The following is a 24053-nucleotide window of genomic DNA, read 5'->3' as shown; positions in this document are numbered from 1 at the left end:
CTGGCAATTTTATATCACAATAATTTATTTTTTACAAATGAGTTATTGATCACAACAGCTTTCAAATAAGGTAATGGATCCTCGTGTTTAGTCGAACAAATTATAGTATAATGAATGAATTTAACATGAAAAATAGTATACAAATATGTATTATGAAAATATTTTCAATATGGAGGATGAATTAACTAGACACTCGATGAAACCTCATCTAAGCACATTTACATAGATAATTAAGTCGCAAGATTTGAGCTCATGACGATCATAAACAATTTACCTAGCTAAGCAACATCCCGTAAACGGTCACACGCGGTGATAAAATTTGAACATCGTACAAGACAACAGGGCACCGATATGAACTCGCTCACGCTCGCACTAACACGATTGGTCCCAACACTCGCGCATATCGGCGATAAACTCTACCGGCCGCGGCCGTCGAACACTTACACACTACGATATAAACGCGATCGACACATTAACAATTTAATTACCTAAGGAGGGGCGGCGCGGGGGGGGCCGGCGACCACTATGTACACGCGCCGGCCCCGCCCGCGGCGAGCACTTTGTACGTATGGCGGATGCGCGTCCTCAATATACAGTCCTACGCTACGTATGTACACGGTCCGGCGCTCCGGCGCTCCCCGCACTATCAGCGCTACCGGCGCCAGCGCGGCCCGGCGCAGCACCAGCGCTAGCACAGCACGGCGCGGTCCGGCGCCGGCGGCCGCGCGGGGCGCAGGCGCAGCACGTCGCAGTCGGCGCCGCAGTCGTGCTCGTGGTGCAGGTGCGCATGCGCCAGCGTGGCGGGCTTCTCGTAGTCGGGCTGGAACTTCTTGCACAGCGCCATGACGGAGGGCGCGTGGTGCGACTTGCGCGACACCTTGGGCGTGCTCGGCGCCTCCGCGCCCGGCGCGTGCGCGTGCTTCAGCGGCTTGTCGCACACGCCCGCCACCACCCACTCCGAGCTCTCCGACACGCGGACCAACACGCATGACTCTGCAATACGACATTTGTCATTAATATATGAATAAGAATCTAATATAAGGGTCACATATTAAAATAAGTGTCATCTTGACATTGTATCAGTCAAAATAAAACTCACCTTTTTCATCATCATGCGTTCCATTTGTGCCGTTGCATCCATTGACGCCGTTGTGACCGTTTACTCCGCTGACTCCGTTAACTCCGTTAACACCATTAACTCCGTTAACTCCGTTGACTCCGTTCACTCCATTGACTCCGTTGACCCCGTTGACGCCGTTAACACCGTTAACGCCGTTGACTCCATTGACACCGTTAACTCCGTTAACGGCGCTGACTCCGTTAACTCCGTTGGTGGGTGCGGGTCCGTTGACGCCGACGTCGTCGTCATCATCGTCGTGCGCCAGTTCGCTGTCGTCGAAGCCGACGCCGACGATGGCGCGCGGTAGGTCCACCTCGTCTTTCAACCAGGGGTGCTCCAGGCACTCTTCCACTGTAAGACGACCCCTGGAAAAATAAACACCTTATGTTAAAATCAAGTACTTACTTGGTAGATTCAGAAGTAAATTGAGTATCGCCATACGGGAATCTAGATTAAAGATAACCTTAACTTTTTAACTAAAAGCAACTTCTTGATAATTGATATACTGGAGAGACTGAGAGGCATACAGAAAGTATAAATTGTTTTTTCAAGATCCAAAATATGGAGCAGAAGTTAAACACTGAATTACGAATGTTTAATTTATGATGCAAATGGTGCATCTGGCAAAAATCCTTCTCTAGGCAGATATCATCGCAATCAATTTCGTAAAATACTCACTTAGGATCAACGACAAGCGTCTCCTTAATAAACTGTATAGCTTGATGCGACACCCCCCGGAAAAGGTCTTTGGGGAAGGTGAGCTGGCACTGTGCGATGTTTAGATACGTCTCCTGCTTGGTTTCTCCGGCGAAGGGCGAGTAACCGCTGAGGAGCACGTAGGCCAGCACTCCCACAGACCAGATGTCAGCCGCTAGGGAAAGCGGCTCGTATGAAAGGATTTCGGGCGCTGGAACAAGAAAAAATTAAGATTAATTGTTTTTTTGAAGATTTTTATTTGTGGTTGAAAATGAGAGCAAAATATTTGGTACTGGTTTTCAGTTTCGTGTAACAACAAAGGTTAAACTAGAGTCAGGGAAGGAAAAAATGGCTATAACCAAGCCACAGGTTGTGATTGTCAGAAAGTCCTTCTAAGAACTAACTTCTTCGGAAGACTTCCGAAGATTCCGAAGATGGTCGTTCGTTTTACGTAAGTCTTAACGTACTGGCATACTTAAGCTTTCTTTAGCTTTCTTCAATTTACCGAAACTACTCATAAAATGCTAAGACACGACATCTCTTTTATTTTATTTTTAAAGAAATCGTATTTAACTGTTTTCTTAATTAAAGGTTTTTAAAAGCGCCATTTCTTTTCTTTTGAAGAAAATAAAGGTAATTTTGCTTTCAGATAGTTTGTATTCATGAATGCACCTTCAATGACTGTAACTTGGTTCTTCCTTCGGTCAAAAACTTAAGACACTTGATATTTCATTAGTAAATTCATAGGGGGAATTATTCTACCACAAAATTAGCAACTAAGAATGTTTGTTCTGATCGTCGTCCCATCGTATTCAGCAATATTTTTTTTCAAGTCATTTTTAAATCTCAGAAGACATAGCTTCTGGACAACTCATTTACCACTTTCAAAGAAAACATGCATTCGTGTTACTCACCAACATAATCCGTGGTGCCTAATATCTCGCGGACATGTGCTCCGGGGTGTATGGCGCGGCTGATGCCGAAGTCGCATATGAGCAGTTCCTCGCTGCCGGCTGTGAGGAGGAGGTTCTGCGGCTTGAGGTCGAGGTGAGCCACGCGGCGCGCGTGCAGGTGTGCCAGCCCCTCCAGCACGTGGCGCAGGGCCCTCCGCGCTGAACCCTCCGACAACCGGTCCTCCTCGTCCAACAGACGCTGTAGTTCACCCCCCGCGCATAATTCTAGGACAATCGCCACTTCTGAACGTGTTTCGTATACCTGCAATTGGAAAAAAATATACGTTAAAGTGTTATTCCAAAGCTCGTAAAGAATCTTATTTTCTTAAGCTATTGCAGTGCTGTGATTTGATTAACTAATCGTATAATCATGTCGCAACGTTGAGCCACACAGAAAATATTATTCAAAGTAAGTAGACATGAATTTAAGAACCTTATCTAAAAATGGAAGCTTATAACCTAAATTTCCTACAAATTAAAAGGAAACCTGCATCTAGCAGAAGCCTTAGGTTTACAATAAAATGGACGCTGCACATAATCTTTCAAGTAGGTAGGTATTAAAAGTAAATATTTATTTACCTCGTGTAGACTGACGACTCGTGTGCAGTCGGCGCAGAGCGCGAGCACGGCCACTTCGTGCAGGATCTCGCGCGTGGTGTCGGCCGCGCGCCGCCGCTTGCGGATGAACTTGGCCGCGTACTCCTCGCCCGACACCAGGTGACGGATCTTGCGGACTGACGCGAATTTCCCTCTGGAAAAGAAAAGATTAATAAATATTAATTACTGGTCAATGGCAAGAAAATGAAAGATTTAAGATTTATACAAAGATACTATGCAATATTTTTCATTTTTAGTACATTCTTGCTTCAGGTTACAGGTCCCTGATGGCGTATCGTCGATCTACGGGGATTTTACCAATATAAAGCTATAATGTTAAGTTGATGACAGACTGTTGAGTGCCTACATTTTGTGTGAAAAGACAGACTGAGCATTGAGCGTAACTTTTGCTGCTATTCGCTAAAGCATAGTGAATTTCTATTTGGCATTGGCCTTGTTCATAAAATTATGGTACAAATGGTCTTTGAAAACGTAGTGAAATTTTCAATATCCTCTACACTTTTATTTTGAAACTTATTAGAAGTGAACACAGTATCCACACTATTACGACAAAATTAGCAAGAAACTAAGCGCGTAGGCGTAAATCACCGCAAAACCACCTACTAATTAGACTCCCTTGAAAATGATCGTAGCGAGGCGAAATAATTTAGTCGCGCGAAGTATCTTAGCGTTTATGTAATGTTTATGTTAATGGCGTCTATTTTCATTACATAAGCAAGGAGAACAAACAACAGGGCTCGTGAAAGCTGTCGCGTTGGAAAGTCACATCGTAGTACAGTCACCACCGATGTAGCTCAAAGTGAATATTTCGAAGTATTGTTTAGTTTTCACTTCAAGTTAAACGTGATAATCTTTGAAATCGGGTATTTAGTTCCTGTTTTACTGTTATATGGAAATAATCACTCCTATTTTCACAGAGAGGAAAAATATGATATTTTCTTTCACTTTCTTTCGGAAATCGTCGGAAAATTTAGCAAGGAGATGATTAAAACTTAACTACATAATATTATTATAAACACTTTTAAAACCCTCATAGGCTTTTCAAAAACAATTAGAAATATTGAATAATACATGCGCTATTCTCCAGAGGATCACATAATCTGTCGTGTCTTACGTTTCTCACGAAAACTACAAATTAGAGACTTTTAACACCGTCTGTACAAACAAAATGTTTCCTAAATCATTGTACACAAATGTGGTATTATGGTCATTGTGATAGATTTCATTATCTTGTCGTAACACAAGACAGAGACGGTCATAAACACATCGAGGTCGACCATTAGGCTGCATTATCGGGAATAATTGCCTTTGGATATGACAGCGGCAGCGCGCCCGCAATGCTTGAGGAAACATGTGATCTATGGAATATACAATAATATCCATAGAGTACACAAAACACATTACAGGTAAAAAGAGGGCGCTTTAGGCGCTTGATAAGTTATTGGTTTCGCACTTTACTTTATTATTTTTACGTAACGACAGTCCTTCACCCGCAATACCCGTCTTTTGTATTTATTTTTCTTCGCCGCAGCGGCATAATCCAGGCTTTTACTACAAAATAATATCACATTCACTCATTCAATACGAGATAATATTTCACTATTCATAACGAAAAACAGAAGCAAGGGGCGCCATTACCCGAAATACGTATCTTAATACAAGTTCTAAAAACGTTTAAAACATTTCATTAACAGTCGTAACGATCCTCGAAAAATTAACAACACAAGTCAACGACCTTAAAAAAACAAAGGCGAAAATTAGTCCGACACAGCATGAGGTAGACTGAAAGCAAGGCTAAAAAGAAAGCTGCAGTATTTAGCTTAGTATTACGGCTTCATAGCGTTGCGTTCGCGCAAGGCAATTAGCACGCAGGCCCGCGCGGGCGCCGGCGCCCCGCGTCGCCTGCGCCTTTGCACCGCGCCGTGCTGCCGTCTGCGGGTGATTCAGGATTAACTACTCATTGTACTGTGTTGAGTGAAATGTTCCTACTTTAGATTGGAAATTGATATATATCTTTATCGAGTAGAAATCACGATAATGTGGCAGATAAAAAAAAATTGGCAGTCTGTGCAGTTGGCAGAGGAATTAACGTAAACAAACACATCGAAGACAAACAAACATATTTATCTTTTTTAAGTCGGTTAAAAAGGGATGATGGTGAAGAAAATTAAGGTCTAGTCTCTTATATGACCAATTCATGCCAAAAAAGTAACCAAAAACTAAAGTTTAATCTATACGTGTAGAGTACTCGTCATAAACACACATTTTCAACTAAGAAATATATCTAAATATCTCATTTAAAGCTCTTAAGTGCTTCTTCCTAACTTTAGCTAACAGAAGTTAGTCTTTTTGCGTAGTAACACGAGTGTTTATGGTCATAACTTTATAGCTTTGTTTAATGTCTGTGGTCGACGTGGATGATTCAAATGCTCGTTAAAATTCAACTTACTGAGTCACCAACACAACAATAAAAAAGACATTTCTAAAGAACTATTGCAAAGGATTATATTAAAATCTGCAATCGTTCGAAGATATTTGCCAGTGATCGTGAATTCGCATTAGAAAATCAATTTTTGAGTTCGAAAAACTATTAAAAATTATTCGCCTAATTTGACAGAATAGATCAAAAGTAATTTAGCTTACTTTACACAACAATTATAAGAAAAATTACTGGCACAAAACCTTTGACACCAATCGTTCAATTACAAACTTATCCTAAAAAATATTTCAATACCAATTACTTAAAGATCAAATGTTATCTTTCAACATTGACAAAGAGAAAAAAAACCTAGATATTTCTTAGTTTAATAAACAATAATCTTGCTAAAAGCGTTTAAAGTGAATTTCTCACGTAAGTGGTTCAATGTCGAGCGCGGCTCGTAATAATTTTACAGCAATTAAAGCGAAACAGTTAGTTGTACAATCGTCATTGGAATTTCGACTAATTCGGTTACGACGTTTTAGTTTTACGTTATGTTGGATTAGAAGTTATATTTGGATAATACTTCGTTAGGTGATCCAAACGAAAAGGTCGTAAAGTGAAGACAGGGCTCGTACGTGAAGTGCAGCATCTGTGGCTACAAAATTATGCGTATTTGCCTTTAGTTTGTGGACAATGGGTTGTGTTTCAGACTCCAGTTATATTTGCTAAGACCGTTAAGAGTAGATAAGTAGCAGTTCAGGTATGAAAACCCATTCAGTCCATACATTTTTGAGCGCCGCATATAAAAATAAATGTACGAAAGAGTAGTGCAAAGTTGGAAATGTTTTTACTGTTTCGACTTGAAAGGACTCAAACTTGAAAATCTCAGGAGTTACATCGTTTTCATTCATAAATCGATCACAATTAGCAAGGATTACTCGCTATTCAAACGTAAAATTGCTAAAAATTATCAACTTTCAATCGAAACATACCAAAATTTGACATAATAGACCAATGTTGTAACTAGTAGCACATTAAAACAATCTAGGGCATGTAACGTGACGTAACACAAAACATCACGGTATTGAGGCCAATGCCGCCTCGTGGAGGACGAGCCACGTGCTTCGGGGGTGAGCCGAGGTCACCGGAGGTCGCTAGGGGTCATCTGAGGGCAAGGCGGGGCGAATAGAGGGCGGAAACACCCCCGTGGCCGAGTGACCTCGCCCCCGTCTCGGGATCCAGACTGTGTTATATTTAGATTACATTGGCTGTATTTTAGAAGTTTAGAAAGCTAATTTTGGTTGAGGGTTTTGATTGATGATAATTTGTTTGCAGGGGTGCTTTTTATTTGTTTTTATTTAATACTTGTTTAATTTATGTGGGAATTAAGATAAGAATATTGTATAATTTGATTAAAAAGAGGGCGCGATGTTTGCGTTGCTTGAAGATTAAAATACTGCAAGGCACCCTATATCAAATAACTTATTCAATTTTGTGATTATTGTTTCGGTGCCGCAACTCGATGAAAATAATCTATATTAGCTTTTCCAAGAAATTATTAAAATTATACTTTTATAAAATTATCTAGCTCACAAATATAATAAAATAAATTTCTGGATATTGATTTATGTATTTTCCACTATTCTACATGAATTAATAATAACAATGTCCGCCTAGACGATATCTGGCTACGGTGACCAATTTCATTGAAACCGGCCTACGGTGCAGGACTCTATTGTCTAAATATGTGACACGTGAATTATATTATAATATCTTTAACAATTGTACATAATAAACAATATTCGCGGAACTGAGATTATAATAATTACAAAGATGAGTGAAGACGACACATAATTATTTAATTATTTTAATTATCATTACATATAATTGAAGGCTACGTCCGTCGTGCCAAGGTGGCATTGTTTATATAAAATTATATTATATTACATAGTAATATGCATAGATTATATTTTCCTTGATGTTTTCTAGTCCCTGTAATAATTCCTACTACTAATTACTTTAACTTACGCGGAAAATATTTTACCATGTTGTTATACATATTGTTAAAAATAATATTATTTGTTGCTAATACTCTTTATAATAACAAAAACAAAAGCTGTATTATTATACACTATTTCGAAAAATTGCAGTTTGTATCAAGAAATGAATGCAGTGGAAAAATCTATTAATATTTCTTTTAGATATTAATCTATCTTGAACTAGCCTTAACCTCCTTTATTTAAATTCTTAAGTTAATCTTTTCTATGCTTTAAACTAGAAAACTAAAACGAATTCATAGAATTATGCTATTACAGGAAACGACATAAGCTTCTTTTTTTACCCAACCAATCCTCAAAACCTTAACAAAGTTCGTCAAAATTTTATTTTCGTCCTTCCTTCCCTCTCCACGTGTTCAAGACGTTTTCTACAAATGTACAGCTACAGCTACAAAGGGCGTGTACTCGGATCAATACAGCTCGTCACAGTGGCCTACATAATATTTAATAGGTCGTGAAAGAGGGCTGTAAGGGGATGAAACTCTTTGCATAACGCGTTCACTGTGAAATTGGATCAATTTAACGTGGCTTTTGGGAGATATGGTTTGAAGATTATTGTGTGAATAGAGGGTTCGTGTGTATTTTGAAATATGTATAATAGCGTTAAAAAGAGTTTTACAAGCTTTTTCTTTCGCGTGATGGAAGTTTTCGGAGTAAACAGCATCCTATGTGTTAATACAGGTTATAAACTCTCTGTGTGCATCTAAATTCATTCAGATTGCGTGAAAGATTCACAAACAAACATCCATTCTCACAAGCTGGTCATGATAATGATGCATTAAAAGTGGAGATTCTAACGAATAATTTTGTTTCTAGTTGGAGAATATATCTTTCTTATTCGTACAGTTGTATTGACATCGTAAGAAGCACCCGTTTTTCCTTGAATTGGCTCAAAGATACATAACTTGTGAATTATTTTTACAGTCAGAGATTTTAACAAAAACATGCAGAAATACAGAAGCAGTCATTAAAATCAGCTTAAGTCTAAAACACCGGTAGCTCAAAAACAAGTTTTAACATCCACACAGCTATTCTCATTCATACTTCATAATCATATTTACATTTCAAATAGATTTCTCAACAGTATGAATACATGTGTTTGTCGTGTGTGGTGTGTGGTACAGAAGGCACTCTTGTGACGGTGTCAGTGTGTCAAGTCCCGCGGTGACCCGGGACATGCGCGTGCGCTGTTATTGCTACATGTGTTTACTACTAGACAATATCGTGTGTCAACAGTAGAATTAATATTATTTCTTTTATTTGTTACTAGAGGCCGACCGCGACTACATCCAAGTGGACACCCTTCCCGTGTAAATCCAGACCCCTCGGGAATTCCGGGATAAATAGCCTATGTGTTATTCTGGGTCTTCCGCTACCTACATACCAAATTTCATCGTAATCGATTTAGTAGTATTTGCGTGAAAGAGTAACAAACATCCATACATACTCACAAACTTTCGTATTTATAATATTAGCAGGATAGAAAATAAAAAGATGATCAGCGCCTCTAGCGGGCGTTGTAGGAATTATTTTTGTAGTACATTTTAAATGTCAATTTCTTACCAAGTAACAACCTATTTAGAGTTAATTAGTACCTATAGCACTAGTACTTCATTGATGAGCTGTCAAGTGAACATTAAGTATAACACCAGAAGCGGAAAACTATGTCTGAAAATAACCTGTCTTTTGTTGTCTCTTACCGGTAGTAGAACCTAACAGTTACATTTTAATTGCCAATTAGTTACCGGATATCATTTGTTGAAGTATTCTCCGAAACGACATCTATTTAACGCGGCATTCTCGGCTAAACGTCAACAATAAATTCCCACCAGAGCTGCAGTTCTTATCCAATGAACCGAAAGGATGCTCGGAATGATTTTAAACTTTTTGCACGTTTAAAGTCTGCATTCATACCGTGATTGTATATTAAAAGAAGTGGCACGGTCGGGTGCAGTCGGGACGCCGACGAAATTCGCCGAAATTAAGCACCTGTTGCCGACAGCTGCGCAACAAAAACTCAGCAACGCCGACCGGAGACGAAACGCGCTTTTTATTTAAATAATTTAAGTGTGAAAGGAAGTACATAATATACTAAGTTTCAAGTTGATTGAAAGAATTTGCTTCGTTGTATGTTCGAGTCAATAAATGCGTTATTCCGTCACGAACAACAGCATGCCAAAACAATTATAAAACAGTTAAACATGTCATAACTATCGAGCAATAAACGTTTCGTGGAAGTTACGATATAATAATGACTACTTTTATTGCCCCCCTCCCACCATTATACCGTCCAACTATGATTGAGGGCGATAAAATTTTAGATCACTAGATTACGAGCTTGATGCAACATCGTAACGTCTGTAGATAAAACCTGGCATTATTAAATGTGTCATAATCAGTCACCCCGCAATCAGAACATCGGCTCTCAGTAATTCGTTATTTATCGTCCCCTATCACGATGATAAAACTCGAGTGCAACCAATATTTATGTGCGGCCGTCAACGTTTATGAATATGCGAGGTGTCGGTATGGCACCGATAAAACACTCATTTTTTCATATAAACAGTCGTCGAGAGTGTCCGTGCGACGTGATAAATCACAATCACGTTGATACGAATCCGGCGATCACAGTCTGCGACTTGGCTGCGGCTGTGGCTCGGCTGTGGGCCGGCGATCACTTTCCGCCGGGTCCCGTAATAAATGCGGGCCGGGTGCAGCGACGCAGCGGCGCGTCCATTTGTTCCGACTCACTTTCTGCATAATAAAGCGATTTGTGGGCGGGTCGGTCGTCGCTCGCCGCTTGAGCAATGCGTCATTAGTCGCGTGCACTTCTCACGGTGCGTGGCGCAACGGGCCCGACGGCGAAACCCCCGGCGTTGCGCAACGCTCCGATCGATGACCGACTAAAAGCGAAAAGGCGTCCTTGGCAGTGAATCGAGTGCGCGTGCGCCGGTACAGCGGCCAGTAATTATTCATAAGCGCTTGCACAACCGACGCCGGCGCCGACACCGCGATGCGCGCCCGATACTCCGCGCGATGTTATCGACGCGCTCCATCGATCGCCGCCGAACAGGACGCCTCCTCCATCATCCATCATCTCGCTCGTATTTCTTAATCGCATCGCACAGATAATGCGTTAAATCGTACATCGGCGCTCGAGCGATTGAATCGTGCGTGACTCAGCCGACGCGTATGTCATAAAAGTTTTAGATTCGCGTGGTATGTTTACTTCTATAAATAAGGCTCGGCGGACAGGTGCCCTCGCAGCGCCGGCGTCTAGTCGCTGTACTAAAAAGGTTCGATCTAGAAGCGATTACGGTTAGGCGTTGATGGACGAAACGGTAAAGCAGCGACGTAGTCGGTCGCGAGCCTGATTTGGTCGTGATTAGTGGTCGCAGACGTTCAACTGTGTCCCAACGAGGATTGCTGTCGCATGAATATGGAAAATGACAAAACGCGACGACCTTGTCGTTTGTTAATTGCTATAAAAGATGGTGTGGGACGATTGATACATGTGACATTGAGTGGTCGCGGTCGCGTGTGGTAACGACTAGGAGCGAGTGAACAGAGGCGATCTGTCGCGAAGGGCGATCGACGGAAGTCGTAACATTTTACAACTGGCGGTCCTCGATTAGATTTATAGAAAGCTTTACTGCTCCCTTGCTCGATGCAAATAGGCATCAGCGGGGTCAACACACCAGTCACTGTGACTCGCACGGACAGACAATGCAGGGGGACGGAGGGTGCATGCACGCCATGCAATCAAGTTTTAAATTAAAACTGTGTACAATAGCATTGTGCATCAATCGAAATGAATTACACCCCTAGTTGGTGGAGTTAATTAGTTTTAGATGGGATTTCCTATTGTTAGTCAAACGACTTTAGGATTAAAATGAAGCATTAAATTGAATAAAGTAACAATATTTCTTACTTCACTAAAATAGTAATTTGATCTACTTTTCCAGAAGGTTTCGTTGTGAAATGCGTCCAATCAAAAGTGTTATAAAGTGGATTGCAGTATCATTATCTTTTTGCTAAAGAGGTTTTATCTTGGCTATTATCCGTCGGTTTGGGAGCGCGGTTGGGTAACACCCCATCTGGTTGCGCAACTAAGATTGATAGCGATCGCTAACAATACTAAAGTACTTAAGTTCTTATCGATGACAATGATAACACGCTCTTAAGACATTAAAAGGCATCCGCTATTTTTCAACACACATAAGAGATTGTGTCATGAACGTATAATAATCTATTACACACATGAAATCACACCTCTTTCATTAGGGACGGGCAGAAACCATAGAACGCTCCTTGCTACGATTCCTACACACTTCTTTTACTTCATTCACATCCATACATCTTGTAATACAGGACATCACCGATATGATCTGTGTAGGTCTGTTTAGGTCCAGAGCGATGTATAACTTTCACACAAGCCTTGCAAAAGGTAGAGAAAAGCTGTCAATGATGATGGGAATCCAACCCAAGTCTCGGCGATCAGTAGAAACAACAAGATGACCTATTAACCAATACGCAATATGTATTTGATTTATGACTTTGCTATATAAAAAATGTATGTATAATTACTTGTTGATATTCACGTGATTATAATTTATAATGTAATAAACGTATAGTATTTGTAATCAAAACAAACCCACGCTCGTGTATTTTGATCTTACCAAATGTGTAATGTAAACAAATCGTATATTGATTATATTTGTGTCCTGTCAATTCTATAGTAATATTATTATTATTGCCAAATGGACTGTTTGTGAGGGTTTTATTCGAAATTGCTAAACTGATTTAGATCATTTGTAATGTGTAGTCTACAACAGTTACTCTTTCTTTCCTGTACTACTACTGAGGCTAGACCTGTAATTAAACGGTAATTAATTTATCTATATTGTAGCCTAATATCTCTATATAATCTATCACCCTGCCAATTTTCACCCAAATCGACTGAGCAGTTTTGTCGTGAAAAAGAACTATCAAACACATTGAAATTGATTTTATTAGTTTGAATTTCTAGGTTAAAAAATACGATTCGGAGACGAAATTGCCGTTCTAGATCATACAAAGTATTACCCCTACAGGTATTCGAACCTAACACACTATTTAAAACAGTAGTCTACTAATACAAAGCACTCTTCATTCCCTATTAATAACCTTCCGTAACCTACCATATACGAAAGATATGATAGTAAACCCTACATATTGTGCAAATACTATCATAATTACGTAGACAGAGGTCGTTAAAATATATATTAATGAATTATAAAACGTTTTAGTGCTTCAGTATGTCGTATTAGTTAACAGTTAAAAGGACATAACTGACATTGCTGAGTACGGCTTGCTGTTTCGTTGGAGCTATGAAATTAGCTAGAGTAATATTGCAATTTTGAAAAGGACATATCTTGCATTGGAATGATTTGGGACTTGTGCCCTTTTTTAAACTGATTATTCAATTAATATATCGCATCCCCGGTGCAATACTGTCACTTATGCAAAAATTTAGTTTTTCAGGAGAAGCATTTAAAACGTTGACACTTCACACAACAATGACTTTGTAACATATCTATAGATTTGTTTTTTTTTTACAAAAGTGACAGTGTTGCACCGGGAGTGCGATATGCACTTTATTAAGATAACTGTCTTATGACTAAAAGTTTATTAATTAGCGAGATCTTTAATAAGTTAATGGGATACATGTCTGCCATATGAATAATGACAGCCATTTTGTAAGTCTGTCTTGAAGAATCTTGCTGCTTTTGGCGATTATGAAGAGTACCAGATAGGGAGTTTCTTGCCAGTTTTCTCTGACTATGGATATTCTTATAAGCTGATTATAAAGAGTATGTTTGAAGCCTTTAAATTATTCCTCATCTAAAGTTATTTAACGATGGAAAGCTCAGTTGTTTAAACCAATAAATGATTGGATCTTCAAAGATGCAATAGGAGTTCCTAACCCCATGTATTAAGCAACATCCACACATCAGATAAGGGCGTACCTGCTACACTTTAAATCACCAAACTCCATAATTAAATAACACATGTATGTATGAAGCAACTAGCCCTAAAGCTAGAAAGTATTAATTACTAAGTAAAAACGCTGATTGTGTGGCCACGTTTTATGTGGGAGAGAATATTTATTTATTATCATTGGGACCGCGCAGGCGCCGGACGGGGGCGGTGTTTAAATGGAGTCATATATGCTCTGTGATATTGTTGCTAGTTTTATTCATATTTAATATAAACGTGGTCGATATCAGAGTTCCTTTATTTTTAATTGTTTGACTGCTGGGCAAAGGTTTCCACTCGGAAAGAGGGAGGGTTCGATCTAGAGTCCACCCCGGTTATAAAGTAAATAAATAACATTATATTTAAATACCCGTTACTGTATCACAGAATGGAAAGAGTCTCCTCTTGGAATTAGGAAGGGGTTAGACTTGGAGTCAATTGGTCAAGTAAATAAATAAATTCAAAGCATTACACTTGCAATGAAGTGATCAATACTTCCAAAATACCTGTAAATAGTGTAATTATTATTTTAAATAAACGCATTGCTGTCCGACTGATGATCAAGGGTCTTCTCCCGGAATAATGGAGAGGTCAGGCCTTGAGACCACCACGATGGCCCTAACCGGATTGGGTAACCTATCCCTTCAAGAATCGTGTTAAAGAACTGTGGTTTTATCACGATATTTTTTCACCGTTAGAACAAGTCACACATATGACTTCGAAAATCACTGGTTAGTGGTAATTCGGATTCGGAAAGAAGGCTTACGGACAACTGTGCCATTATTCAAGTTTATAGCGGAGGTAAGATCAAAGACCTATTTGTAAAGACTGAGTGTTCACTTAAATTAGAGCAATTTCAAACACTTCCTAAATCAGTAAAAACATAAAGTTACAACCTGCTGTACCTTAATTCTAGTTAAATTACAAAAGGCAAGACCTGGTTGTAATTTTACAATAATTTCACAATTTATATGCGAATAAATGGGTGTAAAGTTATGTACGTGATTAGAATATTGCACCTTCTATAACAGAAAGTCGTAAGATCGAATTAATATTATAGCACTTACGACATTTTGAAATTACGCAGCTACAGAATAACAACAGCGTAAGTTCTTGACAAAATAGGGCTACTTACGTCGTTTTTCCATTAAGTTTGAGAAATATTTGCAGCGCATAAACTTTCGGTGTTATTATTATTATATTGCCACTAAACATGGGTTATCTTTAATTTTATATTAACGAAATTAAGTTATTAGTAAAAGGGCTTGTAAAAGTGCAATGAAAATAAGACTTTACGATGACACTCATTAGGTTTAGATCACTTTAATAGGTCCAATTCGTACCTTGAAGGGTACATAGGGATTTTACAATACAAGGACTAAAGTAATTCCATTTTATTAAACATAAATAGTTCAATAAAATATTACTATATATTGTTTACTAGATACCCCTATTGCAGTAGCTGATGGTTTGCTGAAAATATGAAGCTTTTGCTTGTCCCTGAGTTTTTACTGTCTTCATTATAAATTTTATTGAAATTGATTCAGTAATTTAGTTGTGTAAGATTGCTAAAAATATTAAATTGTTGAATTCTTGACAATTAAACTGTAAAGGGAGCAAAAAATAAAATGGAATGAATATTTAACCAAAATAACTATTAAACAAATTGTTTCAAACAGGAACCGAACCCGCTGTGAAGTTAATTAGAGAACACTTAACAATGTGTTGCAATAATTCGTACTAAAGTAAAACAGCATACCGTCTGCGCGTGCGCACAATGTATGTTTCAAACCTAATGTAAATCCCATACTGCGCCGGCCATGCAAATTATATTAATTAAAATTCTTAACTAATAGGGCTGCTACTCCTATATTATTACGTAGAACTGTAGCCTGTGACTTCGCCTGTAGAAAGATATCCTGGGGTTAAAGGATATTGTGTTAATTTATTTGTTAACTAATTGTGTGCTAAAATGCATTTAAATAAATTGAGTAGATTTTGTGTGAAAGAGTAATAAATATAAGAATAGATTCTAACTCATTTATAATATTAATAGGATGAAAGTACTTAAAAACTAAAATTATACTATGACTGACATAAACCAAGAGATCTTGAAGGGATACTCTTTACTAACACTTGGCCAGTGTGGTGAATTGATAGGGTTACCTTTTCCTCATTTCTGGAGAAAGCCCTTGCTCATCAGGGAAATTAGTGATGTAGGATAGTATTGAGGAAACATTCATAATAAAGCTTTATGAAAAGCTACTGAAGCTTAAAAACCGAAATAAAGCCAATTTTGTCAGGGGTTGCACAGTAAATTTTGTTTACTATGTCATACCAGCCCTAAAGTTAAACAAGTGAGGGGTGTGCAAGGTGCGCGGGTGGAGTAGGGAGAAGGGGGGCGCTACAATCGGTGCTCGCACCTGCCGTGCGTGCGCGTGCGCAGCTGACGCTTACATATTCAAATTGCCAGTTTATTGCACGATACTTATGAACATTTTGTATTTAGACCCTTTTTACTGGACACCAGGTGCATGGGTATTTTGATACAAATATAATAAGAGATAATTTTTGGGTTTTTTGTATGTATGAGATTGTTGCTCCTTCCGAGTGCAGATGGCTTTAAAGGCTTTTTGGCCAGGTTTAAAACGAATTTTCACGTTTGAATAAGTATCGGTTAGCCTATCAGCTGGAATTCTGGCAGTATTTTCTGGTTTTCTTTCATCAAATGTTCGGTTTAATAACAAAAACAATTTGGAGTTATTTTACTATCCACTTTACCCATTTCCTTCAAAAGAAGGGTTATGTCTTTAACTATAAAACTTACTTAAAAATATAAAATTCTTCTTACTTTCCAAGAAATATATACGCATTGTATAATAAACTCATAAACCACAATAAAACAAGCCGATAACTATTAAATGATTCATAAAGCAATTACAATTTTTATACAAGTACAGAGCTACCGCGTAGCAATCATGTCGCCTACACACTCATTGTGTAAGCAGAACAATCGCGGAAACGCGCCAGTAGTCTCATCGAGCCATCAATAACTAACAATGCATTGTGTGCAGTAATTAGTCGCTCAAGTAGCGGTAGACGAAACGAGATGATGAATGTGAGGAGACTTTTCAGTTTTTCAGTGTATATGACTTGCTACACATTTTTGGTTTCAATTTTGAGACTGTATATGAACAAGATAAAACACTGTATAACTAATCATAGCTTTGTATGAGCTGTAGTAGTAATGGATCTTTTTCTACCTAATCTATTGGCAAACAGAAAAGGTATTTAATAAAATATTTGGTTTTTAAATTGCATAGCAAGTCCTAAAATTCAAGGCAACCTAAGACCGGGCATTGTGGAATTATATGAGGAAAGCCCAATTCCTACAGTAGACGTCTTTTCGCTCACATAGTGATCATAGTGACAAGATTAAATTGGCCGTAAGTTTTATCCCGGCACAACTTTTTTCCGTTTCACTTACACGCATCAAAAACTGTCCATATTTTTATGAGTAAACAGCATAACATAATATACATACGTCCTTGTCCAAAGATAAACTCAAGGCGGTAGGACCAAGTGATTCGCGACTAATATAGTAATTACGATCAGTCAGCCCGCCATAAGTCATTACGTTTGCTAAAACAACGCCACGAGCCGAGCTGCGCGGGCGCCGCGGAAGTGTTGCTTGGAACACTTATAGACTCACCTACGCATCGCCTTAGTAACCAAGGAACAATAAAAGGTTGTTATAAAATAACGGTTATTATCTTTTAAAGGAATAAGTCAATTTTATATACGCATGCGCAGTATGCGTTAGCACTGCAATTAATAAACTGATACCTAGACTATGGTTTTTATAATATTCTTTATCCTATGGTTAGTGGTCAACGTATTGTCAAAATTGTTTTAGCCGGTTAAAAGGCCTATGTCATGGCTTACTGACTGTTATCTTAATTGACAACTGGGACCGACTTTTAGCGTATCCTCCGAAGCACGGAGATGCTAAGCTGAAATACCACTACGGTCGCCCATCTCCGAAAAACCAGGATGGTTAATTCATATCTTACAAAACCCTTGAACTTGGAAAGATTAAAAGTCCTAAGATCGGAAAATAATACAGAAAATATAATGTTTTCAGAACAAAATTAGCTCAGAGACTGTTAGGATACCGGACGAATCAGTACGTGCAGGTTTGAATTGACAATAATTCAAGTTAAAGAACCAAATTTCATCAAAACGGGTTCTTATCCATGTCAAGTGCATAAAAAGTCTAATTTCTTTAACCGTTCGTTTAGCGTTAGTTGTTATGTTTTAATTGTGGGAAACGTATCGGTGTGCGTGGAAATGCGTTTATTACGGTTTGGTACACAGAATGTGTGAATAATCGGTCAAGATGCAAGTTTTTTAAAAATAGATGATTGTATAACTGTTTGGTTGTTTTATGCGAACTCTAGATTTTTAACCAACTTGAAAGAAAAGGAAGAGGTTTTCAATTTGTCTGTATTTTCTTTTGTTTGTCGCCTCATATTTGTATTCATATTTTGTTTTGATATTGGGTAAAGGTATTGCAACTGATTCTAGGTGCTTATTCTTTAAACAGAACGTAAATATGGAATTAAATATGAGGGGTATTGTATGCGTTATGCATCTACAGATCTCGAGGTTTCAGGTTCAGTTTCAGAATAAAGCAGTTTTGGTTTTTTTCTGGGTTAAGGTGACGAGCCAGGTAATGGAAAATTGGCTTGTACTTGAAATAGAAAATACTAAAGGCGAAAGTTGGTCTGTCTTTAGTTAAAACAATTATTATGCACGCTCTTATCTCCAGAACTACTAAGTCAGATTTGAAAAACAGCCATATTCATGAGATAGCCTTATGTCTAACATCACGCTACGATGTAAGGAGTATATATTACAAATGCAAGTAAAACTGCAGGATACTAAATGTATCGTCTTTTCCTTAAGAATAAATCATAAATCCAATCTGTGAAATCACGCGAATATACGCTTTTCCTTATTCCTCTGGATATCGTCCTTTTGTTAATTCAAATATAAATACCTCTAATAGTGTGTAGTCACGCTATACTGATATACAGGTATGTTGTGGACGGAATTTCTCTTAGGATCATTTAGTGCCAATTTTAATATAAAAATTACTTTATTTTGACAGTTAAATTAGGCACTGCTTGAATTGCTGTCTTTTTTTCGTATTTTCAATTACAACATTTTTGTAAATTCACATTTTTTAATATTCAATCCAACCAGAAACGACAACCAGGCTATTTACTGCTCCGTTACAGTTCAATCTGGTATATTTTTATCTGGTACTATCGGATGTGTACCTTTTATAAAATTGGATTTATAATGCCAAATAATACAAATACCGTACCCTACAAATTAAAAATCATATCTACTTATCGTATTCCAAGCATGTAGAAATAACGTTCGTTTCGAGTACACATCACAAAAACATACCACAGAACTTCAATTCTCACGGAATCCATGTCATCCTATCACCCATTACCTTCACCAAGCCCAGACTTCCTCACTAGATACACAACTTGACTGAATTAGCATCTCGAACCTGCTTCCAGGTCTAATTGAGCGTAGCATTGTCGCGGACTATTAAGATCTGCGAGAGATGATAAACAGCATCACATCACCTTGATGGAGTACTTCATTGGAATAAGAGTAACGGGATCAGCCGTTAGTGGATGATTTTACGATATTTATTTGTGTGTAAATAACTGTACTGAGCGTGTTTTCCCAAATAAATAAATAAACTATAGCGCAATTTCCTATAGTAATGTTCCACATTTAATGCAAAATTACATGAAAAATATAATTCTTGCGGAATACGCTAGGGGTGCTGATCAGTTCTTTTTACATGACATTTTTCAACAGCTATTCAGTTGTCGATGCAAACTTTTATATCGCAGTTTTTAAATCTACAGAATTGGTACTATTTTATAAAAGGACTAAGAATGTCTAATCTATACTAATAACGTAAAGTTGAAGCTGTTTGCTTGAACGCGCTTTTCTCAAACACTATTGGTGCTAATTGAAAATATATATTTCTGTTTAGTTTTCCATTTATTGAGAAAGCCTATAGGCTATATTACATCAGAATATGACTAAAAGGAAAGGAGCAGCAACAAAAATCATTGCGAAAACGGAAAAAAAGATAATTTTCGCGTGTCGTGTCGTTAAGTTCGCGTGGACAAAGTCGAAGCGGCTGGAGTCTTAAATAACATATAAAACGTAGGTATACATAATCTAGCCCCCAAAGGCAATACTATCTATAGAAAATAAGTGCAACAATGTAACAATGTGTTTCATAGTCGTTTAAGGGGACGGTTTAGTAACCGGTTTACGTGTCCGATTGTCACCGCACTCAGCTAATTGCTTCCGATAAATTGTATGAAATATGGCATACTGTAATTAATAACTATTAAATTGTTCTTGTTTAAGTTGTTAGTTGATAACTAGTGATAATATAAGGTAATTATCACTCCCTGCATGGCATTATTAGCCTCTAGCAAAAAATTTACTTGTCTGACTCCAGGAATGAATCCACCATTTTAATATCTATATGGGTTTAGTAATTTAGTTGTAGGATAGCGATAGACAGTAAAACAGTGAGGAAGAAACAGTTGTATAAAAATATATTTAGCCTTAAATAGTTTCATCTGCTTTAAATAACAGAACTGGCAGAACAGACTGAGAACCCATCTTTTGACTAGTGTAAATCCTAAGGCAATAGTCTATTTAAACCTGCGTCACGCGGTGCAATGCGTTTGCACAGTTAATATACCGCAGTTTCGCACGACGTCGTTCTCACGGCGAAATGTACTGTAATTTCTTAGTCGGCAAACAAAATTGTTGGCGTTGTTACAATTATTTTGTACGAATTTAAATTTATGGGACCCCAAAAGACACTTAAAGCCTCAAAAGGTGCAATAGTGAGAGTCCAACAAAGAAATGTGGGAATGAAAATGCGGACGTCAGTCGCGACTCGCGAGCATAATCTAAGTGCAATGATAATCAGGTGTGAGACGATAGATCTCGCATCACATGGTACCAAAATTTTAGTAATCCATAAATAGTTAGTATAATCAGTAAATTTTTATGTTGCAAATATGAAGAATGATGTAAGGCTACAAATAAACTGAAAGATATATATTTCCTATATTATAGGATCGGGTGTCATCCAGCTGTGCGACACGGAAGCACAGGATATATTACACAACGAAGTGAATTAGTTCCTCATAGATCGATGATATTCTTTAAAAACTTGGACAGCTAATGAAAGCAATGAGTGTTCTTCGAACGAGAAAACAAGTAGAGTACGATTTTTATTCGTGTGATATTATTTTTAAGGATAAGGATCGTACTAAGTGGTGTTCTGTGGTCTCTGCGTATCCTTGAAAAACGGGTGATTTTATGTACTTATGTATATTATTTTTGGGAGTTTCCCATTTTAACATAAGACTAATATGAAGAATCATCTTATAATCGGATCTAGGTGTAATATGTTTGAATTTTTGTAGATCTCATAAGTCCAGTACTCCAGTATTTTTCATTCGTCTCTTTTAACAAGAAGGTAGCAGTGATTTCCTCATCAATTTAACCACACGTCTTCACTATAATTCCATCTCATTTAATCCATCAAGCTACCAAAACTAGTCTGTCAATCTAGTTTCACACACACATCATCAAGAACATAATAATGACATGTGTGTGTGTGTGTGCGTGTACTTTCTCCAGATAACCTTCGAAGTGCCGTGGAACATTATCATAGTTGACCTTAGTCCCGAATTACTAGTGGTTTCGCGCGGCTCTACTTGTGTACATTTAAACCCGTAGTTTAGCTGATTAGGGGTCGATATTTTAAAAAGAAAGTAGCCCGCGTCTGACCTTGGCTCTTCAACTGTCTGTATGTTAGATTTCATCAAAATTGGTTCAGTGATTTAACCGTGAAGCATATTAAAATGACTGATAGACTTTCGCAACACCATGGATTTTATGATACGCTAAATGCGTTGGGATCTAATGGGGTTATTCCTCTCGTACTGCCTTTGTTTTCCAGATGAAAGTACAATTGATAGCAATAATTTAAATAGTTTATTGATGTTAAATTATTCCCCTTTAGCACATTGATAGCCCTATTCAGTTAAGACTAACAATAATCTCTAACCTGCTTCAGTTCGAGCCAAAAACAGCAAATCGATATTATTGATACAATCGGCTCGAGTCGAACCGATCTCTCGAGTATCGTTTTTACAATCGTAAAGAGCGCAAGGCCGTGTTCTATTGTATGCGCACGCGCACCATTGTGACCACAAGCGCCTGTTATTGTTTTTTTTCACGGTATTGATACATAATTAGATAAATAATTTAGAAATAATATTCGGAACAGTCATATGGGTCAGTGTCATAATACAGCTTTGTTTTTAAAATAAAATGTTGACATTGACGAATTAATTTTATAATTAATGTCATTATGCTTTGTGATGTAGAAGCGTGGTTTTGTTTCGTAATTATGGCTTTGATAACTACGTGTATTTAAATGGAGTTTTACTGTAATATGACGGAATAACGAACCCCATTAGGTGTGTAAAAGCTTCTGATGGCTAATTTTGCGTAGGTACCATGATTGACAGCGCTGTAATCTTGAACTAAATTATATAACCGAGGTAAAACATGTCCAAATGTCGTAACATTTATAACGTAACGATTCAAGAATCTAAGTAGGGCTGCAAGTCAGAAATAGTTAGCGAAATATTTGCTACTTTTCCACATATAAGGGAAACGCTTTTCTTGACAGTGGTCGTTACGTTTGAAAAGCTGCCAGCCGGAGCAATTAGTGTGAGAACACACACGCCACGCCTTGTCTAGACTGCCGTCTGATGCCCACCACTAGACACCATCACTTTCGCTACCACGTAATTACTCTACATACTCGATTCCATCACGCACGATACTAATACATCGATACCGATCGATGCGAATGTTATTCGCACTCGATTCTCGTTCCCAACCCTAACCAATTAGTGTTTTGTCAACAAGCAATCACGCCTCCGGCGATTTGTAATAACCAATTATCACTCAGCTACTGTGCAACACATTCCTAACGTTATGAAAAATGACAAATGCTCACCGTCCAAGGTCGCACGCTCATTTGTTCATTACTAGTTCGTTAAATCACACATGACAGGTGATGATTGATGCCAGACCGTTTAATTGGTCACTGCGATTCGTATCGAGCTAATTGTAGGTATCGAGTAACATCGCAACATCGATTATCGCATACAATATCTAATGGCGACTCGTAATGAGATGCAATAAATCATCTGCGAGGTTGACGCACCGGGATGGAGGGCCAACGATATCGCCGGAAATGGATATTATGATAACGATGCGGCCGCGCAACTGTCCGTGCGGGGTTAGCGTGCCATTTGCTTTAATGCGAGGGACGTAATGTATGCTGACGAGACCAGATTGAGCCGTACGTTTAAAATTCATTGGCGCTTGTACAAACAAAGGCATAGACGGAAATTGTTGCACCACTGCGCTCATAAAAGATCTCATATTCCAGTTAATTTTCTGTCATTGTTATTGCAACGTACTGCTTATTACGCACAATTTATCCGGCGCAGTTGAACCGCAACGAGTGCCTTTACATGTGACTTCATAAATATTGAAATTTTATTGATGGCTAGCCTATTACAGCTCAGTGCACTCGGCTAACTGGGCTCGATGCATTCTGTAGTCAGTATCGATTCGTAGCTCGGCCCATCTTTGGGAGGTCGATAGCGGCGGTGAATGATAATATGACAGGAGCGCGCCGGTATCAGGAGCACCGGTGGACCTTCATATCCGCATTGTGTCGGAGAAGGGCGCATTAACAAAGCTTTGTGCGCACACAGGTCGCTAACTGTATGCGCACAATAGTTCCCGCGACACTCAGTATTCCGCCCACGGCGCGCCGCTCCACATCAAAGGCGCAGTAAATTACATCCTTATCTCGACGCCGAGTAGCGGTAGATGCGTCGGTCGCAGACGTTCGATGGTTTTCCTGAACGGCCGTCTATTAGCGGTCTATCCCTGGCCGTGACCTACCTCAATATGGGTCATTGCCAGAGCGCCGTTGAATTTTACGATAA

The 24053-nt window shown here is 38.5% G+C and overlaps 1 protein-coding gene across 1 annotated transcript in view; it reads right to left on the bottom strand.

The window, feature by feature from the left end:
* Nucleotides 1-7: 7 nt before the first annotated feature.
* Nucleotides 8-24053, bottom strand: part of Drak (Death-associated protein kinase related) — a 193413-nt gene continuing 169367 nt past the window's right edge. Inside the window, exons 2-6 of the mRNA XM_076113832.1 lie at nucleotides 3349-3520; nucleotides 2731-3031; nucleotides 1799-2027; nucleotides 1100-1485; nucleotides 8-993 (exon numbers count right to left, since the gene is read on the bottom strand). Coding sequence (XP_075969947.1) covers nucleotides 689-993; nucleotides 1100-1485; nucleotides 1799-2027; nucleotides 2731-3031; nucleotides 3349-3520 — 1393 coding nt within the window. The 3' untranslated portion in view covers nucleotides 8-688. The remainder of the gene's footprint in view (nucleotides 994-1099; nucleotides 1486-1798; nucleotides 2028-2730; nucleotides 3032-3348; nucleotides 3521-24053) is intronic.

This window comes from Anticarsia gemmatalis, chromosome 4 (assembly GCF_050436995.1).
Source record: "Anticarsia gemmatalis isolate Benzon Research Colony breed Stoneville strain chromosome 4, ilAntGemm2 primary, whole genome shotgun sequence".
Taxonomy (NCBI): Eukaryota; Metazoa; Arthropoda; class Insecta; order Lepidoptera; family Erebidae; genus Anticarsia; species Anticarsia gemmatalis.
The sequence above is the reverse complement of the archived record's forward strand: the minus strand, read 5'-3'. Positions and strand labels throughout refer to the sequence as shown.